Source organism: Zerene cesonia, unplaced genomic scaffold (genome assembly GCF_012273895.1).
Source record: "Zerene cesonia ecotype Mississippi unplaced genomic scaffold, Zerene_cesonia_1.1 Zces_u003, whole genome shotgun sequence".
Classification (NCBI taxonomy): domain Eukaryota; kingdom Metazoa; phylum Arthropoda; class Insecta; order Lepidoptera; family Pieridae; genus Zerene; species Zerene cesonia.
In genome coordinates, this window is record NW_024045133.1 from 1,901,189 (window position 1) to 1,922,361 (window position 21,173).

Here is a 21,173-nt window from a genome sequence, read left to right on the forward strand (position 1 = left end):
GCGTAAAATCAAACACAACAAAATCACAATATATTCACTGATTACCTACTGCTTATTTAGTTTATAAAATATCTAGCGCGTTTTAAAACCGTCTTCATCCATTCAACATCTATAAAAACATCTTCGTCATCCAAACATCGGTCTATCTATTCTAATCTTAAATATACTAACTTTTGCCCGCGGCTACGAACGAGTTAAATTCGGAGTAGTTAAATAGATGTTATTACATATAAAATTTGCATGCATTCCTCTATCTATTAAAATAACCCATCAAAATCCGTTGTGTTGTTTCGATTGTAGCATACATAGAGACATAGGGACAATAACATCGTCAATTTTTATTTATAAATTTATTAATATTCTGTTAAAGTGTATGTATGTCTATTTATATATATATATATATATATATATCGTAATTATTCATAGTATACGAGTATCGTAAATAGGCTAATATGTTTGTCTATAGCAATTAAAGGCGCGAACAGCTGATAAATGTTTTGGTGTGGCCGTGTTGTCGTGCAAGTGCACGCGACGGGCATTCGTTATAACGTCCGGAGCGTAATGGCTGTTTTAAAATGTACCAAAATTGTGATCGTGTACTCAAAAGGAGTCAAGGGAAGAAGTTATAGTTGGGAATAGATGTGAACGAGTGAAACTTTGAGATTTTTATTTTAGAAATGTTTAAAATACCAAGTGGCATTCATTTTTTTTGTTAACGTTATGTATTTTTCGTTTTTTTTTTATTATGTTACAGTCAGCAATGGAGCTGATGGGACGCCTGACGCCTGAAGCGCTACCACCGCCCATGAACATTTGTAGAGGCGTAAAGTCGATTACAGACCTTACGCCTCTACAAATGGTAAGATGTTGTTTTTTATTTGTGCGTTTGTGTGTTGAAACGAATGGTTGTTTTAGTCTTTCTTTCTTTTTAAAAAGGTCATATTCAATGACATAGTTCTGTGCTATGTCATTTTTATTATCTCGTTTCTTATACGTATAGAATATATATTCTTACCTGCCCCTTACCCCAGTGGGGGACACGGGACGGGAGTTCGTACTAACTAGTAAGTTAGTTGGTTTTTAGTTGGTGGTACTAGCGCTCTGATGGATGTCAATATTTGTATTAATGGATTTCTAGGTCTCTTGGTTCATCATATTGACGACTATCACATGACGTGTTACAAACTTACAAAATCAAAATTCAAATTCAAATTCAAATTCGAAATGATTTATTGTGATTCACAGGTTATAAGGTAAATATGTATTACATTATATAAAGTTCTGCTGTGATCTGCCATGTGGCGTACAGATGTCATTTATTTTTTACATAAATAATTAATTATTAATCATATTTATACATATAGAGCGTTATTATTGTTACATAATACACACTTTACGTGTACACATCGTCAAAATTTTGCCTATTTCCTCAAAATTGACTGCCAACAAAAATCAGAGACATAAAATAAATGGACGTTTATATAAATGATCGTTTCTAACGAATGACCGTAGCACCAGCGTGAATCACATTGTGTGCCGCAGTAAAACTAACACTAATAGTAATCTCCGGCTGCGCCCACTTCCTTGGGTTGGATTGAGGCTAAAGCCTAACGACAAATGGTTTTTACGCCGTTACGAAATCCTAATGGGAGGTTGGTAGGTTCGCTTTAGACATTTTTTATGTCACCGTCGGCAATGGAGCTGGTGGGTCGCCTGCTGGTAAGCGCTACCACCGCCCATGAACATTTGGAGAGGCGTAAGGCCGATTGCAGACCTTACGCCTCTACAAATGGATTGCAAATAAACAAAGAAATAAGATATTAAAGGCTTTTAAACGGATTTTAAACGCGATTTATTAATTATATTATTAACGCGACGTTTCGTACACTTTACAGCGAGCGTGGTCGGTGACGTCGGGTTAATAATATAAGGAATAAATCGCGTTTAAAATCCGTTTAAAAGTCTTTAATTTCTAGATGTAATATAATACTCGCGTAAAATCGAACACAAGAAATACTAAGAAAGAAATTAAGCAAGGAACGACGAGAGGAATAAAGGTAACGACTGGCCCAATTTTATTAACAAAGAATTGTTGTCTATGCAATAAATAAACCTTTGACCGCCTCCTTGGTACAGTGGTTAACGCGTGAGCGTAGAACCCGGTGGGGACGCACAAAAAAAAAATATGTCTCGGTCTGGCAGGACACAGAAGGTTGATCACTTACTTATCCATAAAGAAAATCGATCAGCGAAACAGATGTACATCATATGCCCCATACCCCACTAGGGGATACGGGACTTCACACACAACAAATAAACACCCATACCACGTTATATTCGATTGAGAAAGAGAAAAACGCCCGCGTCACCTAACGTCGACAAACACGTTTCTATATAGAGTGCTACATGGTAGTCAAACTACCCGCAAATCAAGTCATTAAGTCGCCTCGGAACGCATTGTTCCTAGTTAATTGACGCGTTCGCGGCCGCTTCGTTAGATCGAGCTGCTCGTGATTGACTTGGCGACTTTCTATTGGTGGTACAGTCGTGTAGAGAATGCGTGATGGCACATGTTGTTTGTATGGGAGACTAGCTGCGCCCCGTGGTTTCACCTGCGTGAGTCCGTATCCCGTAGGAATATCGGGATAAAAAGTTGCCTATGTGTTATACCAGTTGTCCAGCTGTCTACGTACCAAATGTCATTGTAATCGGTTCAGTAGTTTTTGTGTGCAACAAACGTACACACATCCTTAAAAACTAATAAGTAGGATTTGAATGCATTTAAACTGAATATTAATCCCATTAATCCAATAAAATAATACATAACAAACAAGCATCCATATATTCTTACAAAATTTTTGCGTTTTATGTTACTCTTTCATGCGAAAACCCACCAAGTGGTTTATTATTTATATTGATTAAACTTTTTTGTTGTATAGCTGTTATTCCTAGGCAACATGTGAGCTATTACTCAACTAAGAGAAATGGATTTGATTTGTGATCAACTCAAATCTTAATTCATTAAAATCTAGGTACAACTAGTAATCTTACTAATATTATAAATGCGAGAGTTTGTAAGGATGTGTATGTTTGTTACTCTTTCACGCAAAAACTACTGAACCGATTGCAATTTAATTTGGTACGTAGACAGCTGGACAACTGGAATAACACATGGGCAACTTTTTATGCCGACATTCCTACGGGATACGGACTTACGCGGGTAAAACCGCGAGGCGCAGCTAGTTAATTAATAAAGCAATAATGAGATTGTTTCCTCGACTGTACTTTGTTGATAACTGCCTAGCACTTGCACCCGAGAAATACCTAAGCTAGGTTACAAACTAGATAGTGGTTAAGTTTTCTTCATAATGATAGCCTTGTCTAGGAAATTTAAATTAAATGATATGTCCTGATTGGTTGTATGTTTTATCTGTGTCGAGTCGTTAAGAAAATCTATTTAAATTGATACTTAGGGCGTATTGAAGGCTTTGACAAGGATTACATACGCACAAGTATATAATGAATCTTATATAATAAGACTAACTTTTGCCCGCGGTTTCGCACGCGTTAAATTCGGGGTAGTTTTAAGATGTTATTGTACATATAAAACTGTCTCTTGAATCAATCTATCTATTAGAAAAGTCCATCAAAATCCGTTGTGTAGTTTTAGAGATCTAAACATACATTTATACAGACGCGGGAAGCGACTTTGCTTTGTACTATGTAGTGATGATTGTTTTTCTTAGCGCCATTGTATTATGCATATTAAGAAAATACACGACCATGTTAAAGATTAATTTTAATAAGTAGCTGTACCATTATGTTGCTAGTCAAGTGTTATACAATGATTATCAAAACAAACATAAAGTTGTTTAAGAGTTAGAGTGAAGTCTATGTTGAGTCATAATACTAGCAAATATTGTTGTGTATTCGTGTTGTTATTAACTGAATGTTTTTAGTCTCTCATGAAAATTAAAGTTGTAGTGACAAATCGTTGTTAGTGTCTATTTATTGTAAAATTTATTCACAACTTGTCTATTGTGGTTACTTACTATTCACGTATTTCTTATCATTTATTTGATCCTTTCTTTTTTCTTTACAGATAAACAATGCGGGCCCCAAACAGCTACCTTGGCGAACACCACCCAAAATATATCAAACTTCCCATCTGGCGACGCTAATTCGAACCCGCTTCCACACAACCTTTTCACGAACGTCAATTCGAACACGTCACATGTAAAAAAAGATTCGCATAACAATGAAATTAAAGAAACAACAACAACGTCCACTCAATCGAAGGCGTCCGCGAAGGCGGACGATGATTTCGATGTGAACGAGTACTTTGCGCGTTTGCAAGGTTCACGATACGTAAGCGCACCGTTGAGCAGTATTATGAAGGAGGATCAGAACGCAAACTTACAGGCGGTCGAGGAACATCTGGAAGAGATAAATTTGAACGAGCCCGAGAAAGTGACTGAGGACGTGCAACACAGTCTCACGGCGGATATTGCGCAGAATTTCTCGCAGCTACCTACGGTGTTGCCTCAAGTAGCGAGCGCGGTGTTCAGCTCCTTTTCGAATATGCTAAGCATGAAGAGCAGAGATGCACCGGACGTGGGTCATGTGTATAGAGGGGAGGATAGCGTGCCGCCGGGGCTGCCGCTGGGGGTGCCGGATGCGCCGAAGAGTGTGGCGCCGCCGCCGCTAAAGGAACCGCCGGCTGTTGGTAAGTTCAACTATACTTATACATGTAACAGTAATTTATCTAAGTGGTTTGATATAGCATCATCATCATCAGCCCATACATGTTCCCACAGCTGGGACACAGGCCTCCTATGAGGGTCCAGACTATAAGCCACCACGCTGGCCAATTGCGGGTTGGCAGATGTCACATGTCGTCGAACTTTTGATTCGTGGACATGCCGGTTTCCTCACGATGTTTTCCTTCAGCGTTTTAAGCCGTTTTTTTAATCTTTATTTAAGAACCTTTGTCAGGAACTGATTATGTCGCTCCGTATGTCCACAAAACTATATTAATTTATATACATATTAGCTAGCCTATATAGCGCCATAAAAAGTGAATCCCGTGTCCCCTAGTGGGGTATGGGGCAGATGATATACATCTGTTTCACTGATCGATTTTTTTTATGGACAAGTAGGTGATCAGCCTTCTGTGTCCTGCCAGACCGAGACATTTTTTTTTTGTGTGTCCCCACCGGGAATCGAACCCAAGACCCCTCCGCTCTAAGCTCACGCGTTAACCACTGTACCAAGGAGGCGGTCAATATAGCGCCATAGCCACTTATAATTCCGTCGCCGTCTGACATCGGAAAATAAGATTATTTATTAAAGCACTTTGTAATAATGTGGCTTTCTTGATAGGGATTTAATTTTGGGTTTGTTGATAACATATTATTCCAATGACTACTATTTTGTGTCTTCATTAAAATAAAATTAATTTGTATGAATAAAGATAACCATTATTCCAGTTTCTTTCACTTCAAGGTTATAAATAAACACTGGAAAATTCGAAACTAAAAAGTTTTAACCTGCTTCTGCTAATCACGCGTTCGAGTTAAGTGGATTGGACAATTAACGATATTTAGTTAATTACTTGGGTACTCGTCCCTTTTAACATAATGCATACGTTTAAATGGGTCCTAGGTGCTGCGGTTGTGTAACGCTTTAACCGGACGGTCTGTAGTTGAATCCTACTTCTCTTCTTATATATAAAATTCTCGTGTCACAATGTTAGTCTCTATACTCCTCCGAAACGGCTTGACCGATTCCTCTGAAATTTGGTAAGCATATTGGGTAGGACTGAGAATCGGCTAACATCTATTTTTCACACCCCTAAATGATAAGAGTAAGGCAGAACAGCGTTTGCCGGGTGCAGCTAGTAATATTATAAATGCGAAAGTTTGTAAGGATGGGTATGTGTGTGTTTGTTGCTCTTTTACGCAAAAACTACTGAACCGATTGCAATTAAATTTGGTACGTAGACAGCTGGACAACTGGAATAACACATAGGCAACTTTTTATCCCGATATTCCTACGGGATACGGGCTTACGCGGGGCGCAGCTAATTATTAAATATTTGCAAAATTTGGCGACACACAAAAATGCCGCGGCACAGTGTTTGAGAATTAAGGCTTTCAATATAAATGGCAAGCAAGTACAAGAATGCGAGGTTATAGATATTTATTTTTCAGAGTTCCGTATCCACGGGGTAAAACGGGACCCTATAATTAAGAATTTGCTGTACGTTTGTCCGTCTGTTTATCTATAACAGTCACTGTCACTAGGCTGTGTTGCATGTGACCGTGATAGTTAAGAAAGTTGATATTTTCCGAGACGATGTATCTCTGATGACGCTGTAACAACAAATAATAAAAAATGGAGGTTAAGCAACGCTTGGCACGGTCAAGAATTGGATGGGGTGGTCACTTATCGTTTTTTTTTTTATTTTTTCTTTACACATGCTAAGCTAAAGATTATTTCTACGAAACCCGTAATGTGGTCCGACGTCTAATTATAGAGCGGTACTCGTCGCACCTACTTTGGGAGTGCGCTCAAAAAAAAATCGCATCGGCAATGACCTCCCGCGACCCCCGCGTGGATTTCGCGAGCGTACAATTGAGACGGTCGGCGTACAGCAGGTGGCCGTGTGACTCAGTGACAGTGTTGAGGCAATGCTGAAGCCGTTTCGTGCCGTGTTATGCGCTGGTTAGATGTTGGTCGGCTCCGCCCGCGTGGTTTTTTTTTTATTTTTTTTTTATTTTTATTTTTTTTTATTTATTTTTATGTCATAGTTAGGTTTATCGGGAATGGCATGTTACAGTGACTTAACGTAGCCTGTATCAGTCCCTAATCTGTCGTATATTTTTATTATTCAATTTATATAATAGAATGTTTACCTTCGATTGTAATTGACACTGATATTCATTTTTCTAAATCGAGCTCGTTCAAGAAGCAAATTTTTAATGCCATAAGCCAATTATATTAAATTTGAATATTTGTAGTTTGTTGCTCTTTCACGCAAAAACTACTGAACCGATTGCAATGTAATTTGGTACGAAGACAGCTGGACAAGTGGAATAACATATAAGCAACTTTTATCCCGATATTCCTACGGGGTGCGGACTTACGCCGGTGGAACCGCGGTGCACAGCTACAGTATTATTATATGGATTGATGCAATGACGACATAGCTTCGAACTAATAATATAATTACAAAAACGCTATGTAATTTTGATAATCTCTTTTATTCAGACTACGGTCTACTACGGACAACTAATACGGTTATTATATAAAAGTGAAGTCCCGTGTCCCCTACTGGGGTATGGGGCAGATGATGTTCATCTGTTTCACTGATCGATTTTCTTTACGGACAAGTAGGTGATCAGCCTTCTGTGTCCTGTCAGACCGAGACATTTTTTTTTTGTTTGTGCGTCCCCACCGGGAATTGAACCCAGGACCCCTCGGTTCTACGCTCACGCGTTAACCACTGTGCCAAGGAGGCGGTCAACGGTTATTATATATGAACATTAAATTGTCGCGTCGATTGGAAATAAACTACGTGAACGGACGGAAATCGTGAACGATTTGTGTCCGTTGTTAATGGCGACACGGTGAATTGTGACTGTGGATTATGTCATTGTTATGAGTAGATGCGCGATGTTTCGATTTACGGCGATATAGCCTAGACGGTGGAAGATAGAGAGGATAAATTAAAAATTGGCTTAATTTAGCGTGGTGATATATGAAGCAAAATAATGAAAAAACTAATCGATCTGTTAAGTATATATGTACAAACATATATACCTATATTTACAAAAATATTTATAGATTTATTTTTCATATATTTGTATGCGCAACCTGCGCTGTAGTATCATTAGTTTAGGGGCATTGATTGAACCCATTTTAGTAAATTATATTATATCACTTTTTTTTTTTTTATGTCATAGTCGGCAATGGAGCTGGTGGGTCGCCTGATGGTAAGCACTACCACCGCCCGTGAACATTTGGAGAGGCGTGAGGTCGATTGCAGACCTTACGCCTCTTCAAATGGATTGCCGACTTCAAATGGGAAATAGATTAGGAAAGGATTGACGAGAGGAATAAAGGAAAGGACAGGAAAGGGTAGGGAAATGGATATGGGCCTCCGGCTCCCCCACTCACCGAACGAAACACAGCAGTATGCTATTTCACGCCGGTCTTCTGTGGGGGTGTGGTACTTCCCCGGTGCGAGCTGGCCCAATTCGTGCCGAAGCGTACTCGACTACCACATAGAAACTACCTATGCTAATATTATAAAGCTGAAGAGAGAGAGAGAGTTTGTTTGTTTGTTTGAACGCAATAATCTCAGGAGCTACTGGTCCGATTTGAAAAATTATTTCAGTGTTGGATATCCCATTTATTGAGGAAGGCTATAGGCTATATATGTACCACGGGCGAAGCCGGGGCAGACCGCCAGTATAGTATAAAGCAATGTCGCTTCCCGCGTGTGTCCCTATATATATGTATGTATGCTTAGATCTTTAAAACTACACAACATAATTTGATGATTTTTTTAAATAGATAAAATGATTCAAAGGTTTTTCTCCGAATTTAACGTGTGTAAAGCCGCTAATAAGCTAGTGTAATGTAAGTCGTACATCCATAAATCGAATTAAGCTTTCATACACAGCTAATTAATCGAGTATGACATTATTAATTGGATGTTTTCTCGGTTTCAGGTACAGGAAATTATCGCATCACAACTAAGAAGAAAGTCTACGCTCAAATACCGGGTTTGACTGGCGAAGCACAGATAATACAGTACAACCCAACTCAACAAACGGCATACACAACCCCACAGAACATATACAGCCCACAGACTGAACAGGGAATTCAGTTAGGGTATACCACAGATGCACAAAACACACCCCACAGTGCCGCTCAAGCAGTCAACCAGTCGCCATACTTCGTTCCCGAAACATTAACATCGAGTGATAATAATATTGACATTCACAAACAAGACACTAACGCTGAGAAGAAGGAATCAGTTTATAATTTCTTTTCACCTGTATCCGATACAAAATCAAGCCAAGAATTACAGTTTGAGACTGTACAACCTAAAACGGAGGGCGTTGTTCCTCAAACGATACAAAGCACAGCGAATGCGAATCAGAATTTCGAGCCGGATGCGTCGATGACATTTAAACCGATACAATCAACAACAGCTCAAATTATCCCACCACCGCCGATGTTTTCAAATGTACCGCGTGGTGATGGCCAAGCGTCGGTAGAAAGGACAATACTGCCGCCGTCGGTTGCGAGACGGATATCAGCGAAACAACCGACAACGAACCCTCAAACACCGCCGATGAACGTACAGGGGAATATTTTTGTGCCTACATTTGATACGTCCCAAGAATACAACTCGAATGTACAACCCGAGACTCAACTATCGCAAGGAAATGTGTCTACACTGAATTTTAACAGTTCTAATGATGCAAAGTTACCACCAAGTAGTTTATTCCAAACACATAAAACCATTAGTGGAACGGAGTCTGTGCCGCCGCTGAGCTCTTCGTTAGATATGCACATGGAGTCAAAAACTTACATCGCACCTCCCCAACAGGGGACCTTCATGCAAACGAACGTATCGCAAAAGAATTGGCCAGGAACGTTAAACATTCAACAAGCTCCTAATTTAGCTTATCCTCAATCAACTTTATCGGAAGCAACTGTACCCTCTGAACCGAAATCTGAATCAGGACGCATTGTACCACAAGTCTCTCATTCAATTGCAACATTTTCATCAAATAGTACACCTTCATATCCTCCGTCAATACAACCACAAAAAGCTGAAACACAAGAACATGCATCTTCGTTAATACCGCAATCTCTTGCAGTCGCAAACCCGTCTCTATCAGTATTAAATGAACCACCACCGCTTTTCTATGATCCTACAAAGATGTCGCAACAAAAACCAGAATTAGAAAAGACGCTTCCACCAACTGCACCTTCAAATGTAAATCAGTATTTTAATCAAAATCCCACATCGTCAGAACCGCCAAAAACTGTGATCGAACCTCCTAAAATGACTGGAAATCTCAATCTTAGAATGACGAAGAAAAGACCTCAGTACTATTCAGGTCCTATCGAAGGCATCGGCAGTATAAGTAATAATATTAAACCTACATTGAATCCCGTTCAGTCTAATTCTTTTCAAGGTGCACTGTTCACTCCGAGTCAAGAAATAACTCAGGACGTAGCGGATACACAACGCAATATACCTAACAATCCCAGTGTCGATGCATCAACTCTATATGATAGCGCTAATGTTGCATCACCATATAGCCATCCATCAATACAACCATTACAACCTTTTCAAACAAATTATAACACAGTTTTTGACTTAAGCCGACCAACGACTGAAATATATGAACAATCTCCGCCAAAGCTAGACCCGGAGCCAGCTAAAGGATTCGGTTTACTTGGATCTTTAAAATCTAAGCTCGGCTCTATTGACATCAATAAGATTCAAAACACTGTAACAACATTCTTCGATCCGGCTTATAATGAAAGTAAAGGAGAAACCATTTACAAGCAAGAAACCGCTTACGCTCCGCAAACGTATGGCAATGACTATTCAAAAGACAGCACCACATTCGATATTTTCGTTGGAGATTACAATAGAATGCAACCAAGTAATTATCCGGCCAATTATTATAGTTCGGAATTTCAAAATGCCAATTTTAACGTACAAGAATCAATGAACGAACATAAGGATGTAAAACAATCTGTAATGGATATTGCCTGGCGTGATACATCTTCTGCTTATATAGAACAAAGTGATGTTCATCACCCGAGTTACAGCCAAGCTAATTTAAACACAGTAGGAAGCACAATCGGATCCGGTATTTCCTCCCTGAAGACTACAACCGAAACACATACTACGTTTAAAAATGATTTCAATAACTATGCAACTTTAGATTATTCTAATGTCACCACAACAAACTCACAAGCCACGGCACCTTATATGGCTGAAAATTTGGTAAAAAAGAATAGCGTACCTATGTTATCATCGGTGCCTAATATAAACAACCCACTGAGTCTGTTTAGTGCACCATTTGTCACTACCGAACCCACACCTTTGGATGACAAGATAGTTGAAAGTGTGACCAATTTGGTGTTAAATTCTACTCCACAACCGTCCGATGATATTCAAACAGGTTATCCGGAAACTATAGAAAACCCGATAAGTGAATTGCTTACTAATCCACCAATTGAAAATACATTCAAACTGTTCGATTCGCATCCATTGCTTCCATCTGATGAAAATGTTGTTTCTGAAAAAACTTTTATAATCAAAGACGAAATTGATCCAGACTATGATATAACAACGCAAAATTTATATGACAGTTTTGAAGATAGTCCCATACATGATGTAAAGACGTCAACAGTTGAGAATAATTTTAATATACTGCACAGTGATGTATCAAAAGACACGAAGGGTAATGATACATTATTTAAATATTTTGAAAAACCAACATCAGGATCATCGGCACATTTATTTGAATTTTCGAGTCTGACTACGAATATGCCTCCAAATGTTCAGACATTTGATGAACTAAGCGCTGTTAAAAATAAACTTGAAAGTTTAGCTTTACACGAATCTCAGAACATATTGAGTGAACCTGCTCAAGAATATGCTAATGTAGACGAAGACGTCTCTGAATTAAACATTTGTGTAACATGTAGAGAAGTCGCTAAGCCCGATGATAGAGAAGAAGTGGAAGATCTGACGACGCAGTTAATTGAAAACATAACAGCACCAATTCAACTATTGAATCCCGTTGGTGCTGTTCTGCCTGAAAGTGAGCACGGACAAGAGGTTGGACAAACATCAACAATCGATCCGCTCAGTGATATAGCTCATATCACTGAAGAAGTAATAGATGAAATACCCATACATACAGTTGCAGAGCTTCTAAATGATGTTAATATTGATGGTACTATTCCAAACTATGGGTGGAATACAGCCGATATAAATGATATACTTAATACCAATGCTCTAGTTGAACACGATTACAATCTTCATCCTGATCCAAACGCCATAGGATTTCTCCAAAATAAACCATTATTTTTTGAGAACATACCTAACAATGCGAGTGATGAAATTAAAGCTGAATTCAAACACTCCCACGAAGAACCGGCAGTTATTCCTAGACCAATTAACATACCTGCTGCACCTGAAGAAGATAATAAATCAGACGAGAGCGGCTTAGACGTTCTATCCATTGAGCAAGATGCCAAAAAAGACTTTCCAATTTACGACGATTTCGTTATCGAGCCCTCTGAAACTGACGATGACAAAATTGAATGTATGGAACGTGAAAAGAGTACGGAAGAGTTCGTTTCAGAAGTAGATACATTCACTAATAGAGTTGAGAGATTCAAGCAAATGGAAACTGTAGAGACTGATGATGTGTTCGAAGCGCAAGCGGTAATCACTACGCCTCCAGCTATCCCTTCTACCACCAGTCCAGCTATAACTATTGCGTCATACTTCGATACTGGCAATTACGCTGTCGAAAATCACTATAGAAATTCTCTTACATCACCCACAGGGTTACAGTCTTACGCATCTCTGCCCACAACAATGCGAATACCGCCAGGCTTCGAAAAGGAATATCAAAGACGACTCAGCGGCATTTCAAAGGACGTACTGCCTGATACGTTTCATGAACAGCAGAAACAAGTCCCTGATACTACAACTCAAACAAGAGTATCGCCAACTGTAACCTTCACACAACCGCCGGTCACGCATTCGAATGTAACACACATATGCAGCGCTACAATGAAACCAACTCTAGCTATAGAAACGATCCTAACTAAACCAATTGAAGAACCGATTCTAGCTGATGTCGAACGACTACCCGCGTTCTCCAGCCTCACCGGCCAAACTGTAGAAGTTAAAGAGGAAAACGTTTCGAAAATAACTAATACACCAAAAGCAGAAGATCAATCTTTGCCGGACCCTATGAATTTCTTCGCCTCGGACGCTAGCGCATCAAACAAAGATGACGATTATAATAACTACAGTAGACTGTCCAGTTATTTCGCATCACCGCCAAAATCGGACACCGCGAAGTCTTTTTTTGAATTAAGTCAGTCTCAAAACCATTATAGGCATTCCGCCGTGGAAAATAGCGTTCGCAATTTCTTCAATCCCAAAACAAACGACACGCACAACGATTCACACGAAACACAAAACAGATATAGAACAAACATGGATTTAATACGCGATCTGGCCAATTACAAGGATCCATCGCCTAAGGACGATGTAGTTAGGACGGTTAATTATTTCACTGTAGAATTCGATATAAACAAATCAAACGATACGATAGGCGAACCCAGCGCGGCCGTTAAAATCACAGACAAAGACGTTAATAGAATACAAGGGGATAGTAACTCACGTAACGACGATCAAAATGAGATAGTGAGAAAATGTAAAAATTGCTGTAACCCGAGCGCGGGGCGTTTAGTAGATTTAAATTTGGATTGCGTTGATTGTAAATTTAGGAAGTGCATGGATATAAGCGAGGGTAGAAAGGAAGAAGTTAATATGGATGATGTGAAAAGTGACAGGCTGAACCAGAGGTTGACGGTTAATTTTATGGAACAGCATTTGCGAGAGGAGTCGGATGACGGTGTTGCTATATTGTCTGAGGTATATATCATTTTGATACTAGCTTTTGTGAAACGTATTTAGTACTATGTGCCCATTTTTATTATTTGTTCGTTATCGTATAATGTTATCAAATGCTTATATGGTTATATGTAATAAAATGGAATAGATCGAGACGTATTTAAAACCTATTCTAATGTATAAAGTTTATTGTGATTGGTCCAAATTTTGCGTTTAAATTTGTTGCGTAATATTTTATTCATAATACAATGTGCAAATATGTTTAATTGTATAAAATACTAGAGGTCCCCACTGGCTTCGCCCATGGTATCACAGTAGTTCCTGATTTTAACGTTCCTTTGTTTATTATATCTCGGAAAACTATTGGATCGATTTCCTAAATAATTTTCATCAATCTCCGAGTGCTATAGGCTATATGTCTACCAACTATGCGCGAAGTTAGGGCGGGCCGCTCGTATAACACACGTCTAATAGATACAGAGCGTCAGCGAAAAAAATGTTCCTTTATCGGAGTTAGTTGCGTAATTAGAGCACTATAATTATTTTTAACAAAAACCCAAAACACCTTGATATTGTCCGAACTAGACCAAATATAAAAGAGGCCTGCATGACCAGCACCAGTTTCCAGTTCACGCAGTCGACAGACTTTTTTATGTCATAGCGGGCAACTGAGCTGGTGGTTCGAGCACGCTTAAGCAATTGTCAGTTAACGAACACCCCCCAGAAACATACAATCGAATTGTGAACTTCTTTAAAATCGGTTCGCATCGAACTTTTCCAGAGCCGCGCAACAACCGAATATTCACCGGTGAAGCACCACTGGTTCTATCGCGTGGACAAGGATGGTAACTCTATATGGAGGGGCTTCTCGGTGGCTGACTCTATGGCGTTGGAAAATGCTTTTAACAGTCGTAAGTACTACGTCTTTAGCGATATTCCTGCTGTGTGTGTGTGGGAGCTTTGTGAGGGTAGATGGATAAAAAATGTGGATGATTTAATCTGGTCGCAAATTTTTCTTCAAAAATTGGTACAGATACAGATACAAAAAATGGGCTATCTAACACTGAAAGAATTTTTCAAATCGGACCAGTAGTTCTTGAGATTAGTGCATTCAAAAAAACTATTCAGCTTTATAATCTTAATAATAATATATAAAAATCTAGTGTATGCTCCCATTGAACTCCTCACCAACTCAACCGATTTTGATGAAACTTGGCGTTTATACACATAGTATTTTGGTCCAACTTAAGATAGGATAGTTTTTATTTCGATTAATTATCCCAATAATTTATAATCTTAATATTTTTAATTAACTCAGCCACAGCAACGCGTGGCCGGGTATGTTAGCATTAGTATAGATTATTTTATACTAGCGGCGCCCCGCGGTTTCACCCGCGTAAGTCCGTATCCCGTAGGAATATCGGGATAAAAAGTTGCCCATATGTTATTCCAGTTGTCCAACTATCTACGTACAAAATTTCATTGCAATCGGTTTAGTAGGTTTTGTGTGAAAGAGCAACAAACACACACACATCCTTACAAACTTTCGCATTTATAATATTAGTAGGACTACCTGTAGCTGTTACAATAAATATATAAATATAAATCGGGGTTAGGCAACGATTGGTACAATGTTGATTTAGATGGGTGTCCATTTTTTTTCTCCTTATGAATTATTATCACCTATCTTCGTCTGTAGTAGTAGTAGATAATATAGACAACAGTGCCACCAATTCATCTTTGAAATTGCGATAAAATGAATAAAGATAGTATTTTCTTGACTGAAGCGAAGATCTGAGACTAAAATAGTCTCCCCGTGACCACGTTCGCTGTAAAGTGTTCGAAACGTCGGGTCGAAAATGATATAATGAATCAATTTTAAAATCCGTTTAAAAGCCTTTCTAAATGAACTAAAGATGTTGAATTGTCATTGTTGACTACTTTTAGTGCTCTGTGTCTAATTGCTATCTTTCTACATTGCAATTGTTTAATATCCCGAAAGTTAATAGAAGTGTCCAGAATATTATTCTAAAGGTGACGGGGACGCGCTGTAACGAGCGACGGTGACGACAACCTTCATTTCAGACATAAGTCAATGGCACTGTGGTGTTTGATTTCTTAAACGTTTGAATTGGTAATTGATATAACACCCGAACGCTTCCAGCCGAGCTGACGGACGAAACCCTAGTGGCGACCGATGGGGGACGATATGACGTCAATGTGAAGGGACGCCTCCGTATGCCGGTCTACTGGAGCGAGAAGCCGAGCAATGTTAGACGGTGAGTTTTCCTATTTAGACGCGTTCACCTGTATGTTTTTGAATGTGGCTGTCGAGCATGCTTCGGCACGAATTGGGCCAGCTCGTACCGGGGAAGTACCGCACCCCCACAGAAAACCGGCGTGAATTAGTAGTATGATACTGTGTTTCGTTTGGTGAGTGGGGGAACCGGAGACTTCTTTCTTCACCCTTCAGTCAATTTCTTCTTCCTAGTCGTTAATCCTTTTCTTGTCCCTTTCCCCTTAAAAACGGGCAGCACAATCGCGGAGGCTCTTGCTCTGCGAATTCATGGACGGTGGTGATCGCATACCATCAGACGAACCACTAGCTCGGTTGCCCACTTATGGCATAAAAAAACTGACTCCTCTCCATTTTGACCAACTTTTAATGAACAGAATGTTCAAGGGCGGTGATGATCGCTTACCACCTGCTCAGTTGCCTACTCTTGCATAAAAAAAGAAAGGGAATAATATGAAAAATAATGTAACATTACAGATGCAGCTGGTTCTACAAAGGCAACACGGATGCGAGATATGTTCCTTATACGGAACCAGTTGCCGAGCAGCTAGAGGTACTTAACTCTAGTCCACTAACATGTACATAAAAATTCCCATATAAAAAACATACGGACATATAATTATCATCGAATTTTTTTAATCTTTACATATGTCAATTACGTGTCACGTTGTTAGTCCTCGATGGACTCCCAAACTGCTCAACCGATTTGAATCAAACTTGCTCATCATGTGCATTTTCATCCAACTTAAAAGATAGGATAGTTCATATAATTTCTATTACGATTAATTGTTACCCGTGCAGAGCCGGGGCGTGCAGCTAGTTAATTTTTTTTTTCCACCTTTTTGCCTGGAGTTTCGACCACTTAACTCACTCAAACGATAAAATACACGCAGTCCGATATTATGATCATTTTTTTATAACAAACACACATGACGATCTTTTTTAAGGTGCCTTTTCATTTAAGATTGTTCTTAATCATCGAATTCAAGGAAGAGAAAGTGTGTTGATACATAGTTTCCGCTCAGGAGGAGTACCGCCACGGCGTCACCACCGGCGAGTGGCACCGCCGGCTGATGCTGCCCAATAGCGAGCTGGTGGTGATGCACGGGCCGGCCGTGATGGTGCACTTCCTGCAGACCGGCGACAGCTTCAGCAGCAGCCCGGTGAGTAGCGGCGTTTGGTAAAAGTAGAACACGTTTCTGAATCGCGCTAGCGAAATATTGCGCTACAAAGCATATATACAACTCTCCAACTTAATACTGTCGGGGCCTTACCGGCTGGCCAGTTGTGTAGACTGGTCGAGTATCCTCTCTTGGAGGAACTCCACCTTCCTTCGTTTCCTTCCAGAAAACATAGTTGGGAAACTGCCATGTTCAAGAATCAATGGACACTTCATCACATCTGCTAATCCCTACCTGTAATTATCCAAGGTGCTGGATTATGATCGGATTCCTCATAGAATATGTGTCCTTCCGAAATTAATAATCTTGATACATAGACAAATAATACATCCACATAAAAACAAAACACACACATACCAACATAAAATATTACATAGAATTATAACCTCTTTGTCTATAATAGCTATTTACCATTACCCATTTACCCCTACGTCTATTTACATTTAAACAAAAACCTAATCTTACTTCTTACTTTCTCCTGTTTTCCTTTCCTTCATAGACATTTATACAAAAAGAACAAATACATCCTACCATACCTTTGCCCAAATACATCCTACCATACCCTATTTACCTCCCTATCCCATCCTTTCGCAGCTATTCGCATTCGGCAAGACGGTATACAGAAATCCGCCCAAGATCAGAGTGACGGGCGATCAAACGCAGAAAATAGACCACCTAGTGTTCCTAGTGCATGGAGCTGGGGAGTATAGGCATCAGAAGGAGAAACTAGTTAGTTCCTAACTACTAGGTAGTTGAAACAGCTGCTTAGTCTGAAGTCTAGACTTAATTTGTAGTGTATTTCCTAGTTTGGTCCTAGTTTATTATAGAGTTAATTTAAATAAGCAGTGGGGGATAGATATAGGATAGATTAGGTTAGTAGGATAGTCACATAGAGTAGATACTGATATGTTGACTAAAATCTAGACTAAGGAGTATTGGTAGTTTAGTATAGGTTTTTATGCAGAAAGTTTAAACTGACAGTGAGTGAATAGATCACTCAAAACTTTAACTTTCTGTCTTTAACTTTCTAGTATTTTCAATATCATATCAATCCATTGTTTCGGTTACTAAAGTTAGAAAAATCTATCTTCTTATCTACGGTTAGAAAAATATATCTATGCACTTTAACTAATTGCTTTAGACTCGATTTTAACCCACTTTTAAAGCACAGATTTAATTCAAACTCTCTACACTTATCAAGGATCGGTGACAATACGATAATTTCATGACGCTATCTTATTATCCTGATTAGAATCGTTGTAATTCAATAATTTCCTTACATATACTCGGTATAAGAGCAAGTGAGACCATTCAATTGATTCTAGCTTTAAAGCGTGTTGTTTAGATTATTTAAACGCGTTTTACTCATATAGAACCTGATGCTGTATAGCCTAAAGTCTTTCTCAACAAATAGGCCATCTATTTGAATTCGTACCTATTATTCGTACCTATTCGTTTGTCGTAGTAGTTCCTGAGATTGGAGCGCTCAGCTAAACAGACATACAAACCCTTCAATTATAACATTAGTATATATGTGTATTTAAATTTATTTTTATTCACTGTTAAGAAGCACGTTACCCCGATGACATAATAACAACAGCCCCGTCTGTCTGTCTGTCTGTGCGCACAGTCGGCGATGCGGCCGCGCGTGGTGCGGCGCGGCTGCGTCGAGTCGGAGATCGAGGACGCGGAGCCGACGCGCGCGGACCACCTGCTGCTGCTGTGCCACGGCGTCGGCTCCGCGTGCGACATGCGCATGCGCGCCGTCGAGGCGGTCGGTGAGTTGCGGACGGACGGACGGACGGACGGAAAAGAAAAGAAAAAAAATACGCCATAAAATGAGCTGGGATCCTTGCCATTTATCGAGTCAAACTCAAAGTCAAGCATTTATTTATTCAATTAGACTTATTATAGAAGCACTTTTGTATTGTCATAACACAGTTGTAACATTTAGCACCGATTCGGAAAGCGGTTAATACTGAGAAGAGCTTGAAAGCTCTACAGTCTCTGTAGTATTGGAAAATTCTATTTATATAGATTGTTGTATGGTGGAATACGAATAAGACAATAATAAACTAAAAAAAATGTGAATCATCAAAATCGGTTCATCCAGTCGAAAGTTCCGTGTTAACAAAGCCGATGATTTTTTTTTATAGATATAGCAGGATATGGGGCAGATGTTACGAGTATACATCTGTTACACTGATCGATTTTCTTTATGGACAAGTAGGTGATCGGCCTTCTGTGTCTTTCCAGACCGAGACATTTCTCTTTGTGCGTCCCCACTGGGAATCGAACCCGGGACCCCTCGGGTTTAATCTCACGCGTTAAACACTGTGCCGGGGAGGCGGTCAACACATTTCCTACATAATGTATTGCATACATAACATATTTCTATATTGCTACGGTAACAATTATGGCCGTAATAACTAAGGCCCCTAGGGTTAGGCCCTAGGCACATGAAACGTTAAGACTAGACGAGATTCGATTACTGTAGCGGGATCGCAGGTGGCCGAGAGGCTAGGCGTTGCTACGGTATAGCAAAAAGACGTGGGTTCGAATCCCGCTGAGTGATTGAATTTTTTCTACTCTTTTCTCAAATTTCTCTGTGTAATGGTAATGGATTTCTTATTTTTCCTGCCAGTTAACGACTTCCGTACGACGAGTCTACAATTGCTGCAGTCGCACTATAAGAATTCATACGACAGCGGTCTGGTTGGCAGAATCGAGGTACGTTTCTCTTTATATGTTACCGTCGGCAATGGAGCTGGTGGGTCGCCAGATGGTTAGCGCTACCACCGCCCGTGGACATCTGGAGAGGTGTAATGTTGTTTGCAAATCTAAGCTATGTAGCCTTTGCAAATGGATTGCCGACTATAAGGCGAAAAAGGATTAAGAAAGGATTGACGAGAGGAGTTAAGGAAAGGACTGGGAACGGTATAGGAAATGGATATGGGCCTCCGGCTCTCCCACTCCATTAAAAATGGGCATCGAATTCTACTTTTGATGCGCAGAGGTAGCACCTCTGCGATTATTCACGGGCGGTGGTGATCGCTCACCATCAGGCGAACCACCACCAGCTCGGTTGCCCGCTTATGACGTAAAAAACGGTGGTTGGTGCCGCCAACAGGTGCTGCCGATCTCGTGGCACGGCCGCCTCCACTCGTCGGAGACGGGCGTGGACGCTCGGCTCGCGAACGTCACGCTGGACAGCATCCCCTGGCTGCGCGGCTTCGCCAACGACACGCTGCTCGACGTGCTGTTTTACACCAGCCCCGTGTTCTGTCAGGTGAGTGTGAGGGGGGGGGGAGGAACAGACAGACAAACAGACTGAAAGGGTGATAAATAGCTGTATAATGCTGATAGCTAATGAAAAGCTTAAAGACTAATAGATATTTGGTTAGAATTGGGGGGGGGGAGGATATTATATTATATCCTCCCTCCCCCCCCCCACGAGTAGGCGGACGGAGGAAATGGTAAAATTGTAAAAGACACCACAAACGGAAACAGACATAGATAAGTAAAAAGATAGAGTGGCAATAAAATGAATGAATGAATGACAATATGAAATTGTATTGTCCATCCACGCCGGTCTTCTATGTCACTTCCGGTGTTACTCCCCCGGTGCGAGCTGGCCCACTACGTGCCGAAACGTGCTCGACTTCTCCCATACTCAAAACTTTATTTCAATAATTGTATTTTTCAGACGATAATAGACACAGTGTGCAGCGAAATGAACAGGATATACCACCTTTTCAAAAAGCGCAATCCGGATTTCGATGGGGGCGTTTCACTCGGCGGCCATTCGTTGGGCAGCGTCATATTGTACGACCTGCTTGGTCATCAGGCACCTGAGGTGAGTGAATTACCCACTCAGACTATAAAAGTGAAGTACCCTGTCCCCCAGTGGGGTATGGGGGCAGATGATATACTTAGTCTGGCCATAAATACTGTTACACTTAATTATAAAAAAATATTACATTTGAATTTCGAA

At 40.0% G+C, this 21,173-nt stretch overlaps 1 protein-coding gene across 1 annotated transcript in view; it reads left to right on the forward strand.

Annotated features, from left to right (window-relative positions):
• The window catches only part of LOC119838514, a 94,932-nt gene that overhangs the window by 65,417 nt on the left and 8,342 nt on the right, over nucleotides 1–21,173 (forward strand). The window contains exons 2-11 of the mRNA XM_038364485.1: nucleotides 4,103–4,726; nucleotides 8,739–13,723; nucleotides 14,484–14,613; nucleotides 15,867–15,981; nucleotides 16,476–16,551; nucleotides 17,024–17,161; nucleotides 18,810–18,957; nucleotides 19,824–19,909; nucleotides 20,310–20,468; nucleotides 20,886–21,035. Of these exons, the coding sequence (XP_038220413.1) occupies nucleotides 4,103–4,726; nucleotides 8,739–13,723; nucleotides 14,484–14,613; nucleotides 15,867–15,981; nucleotides 16,476–16,551; nucleotides 17,024–17,161; nucleotides 18,810–18,957; nucleotides 19,824–19,909; nucleotides 20,310–20,468; nucleotides 20,886–21,035 (6,611 nt within the window). The remainder of the gene's footprint in view (nucleotides 1–4,102; nucleotides 4,727–8,738; nucleotides 13,724–14,483; nucleotides 14,614–15,866; nucleotides 15,982–16,475; nucleotides 16,552–17,023; nucleotides 17,162–18,809; nucleotides 18,958–19,823; nucleotides 19,910–20,309; nucleotides 20,469–20,885; nucleotides 21,036–21,173) is intronic.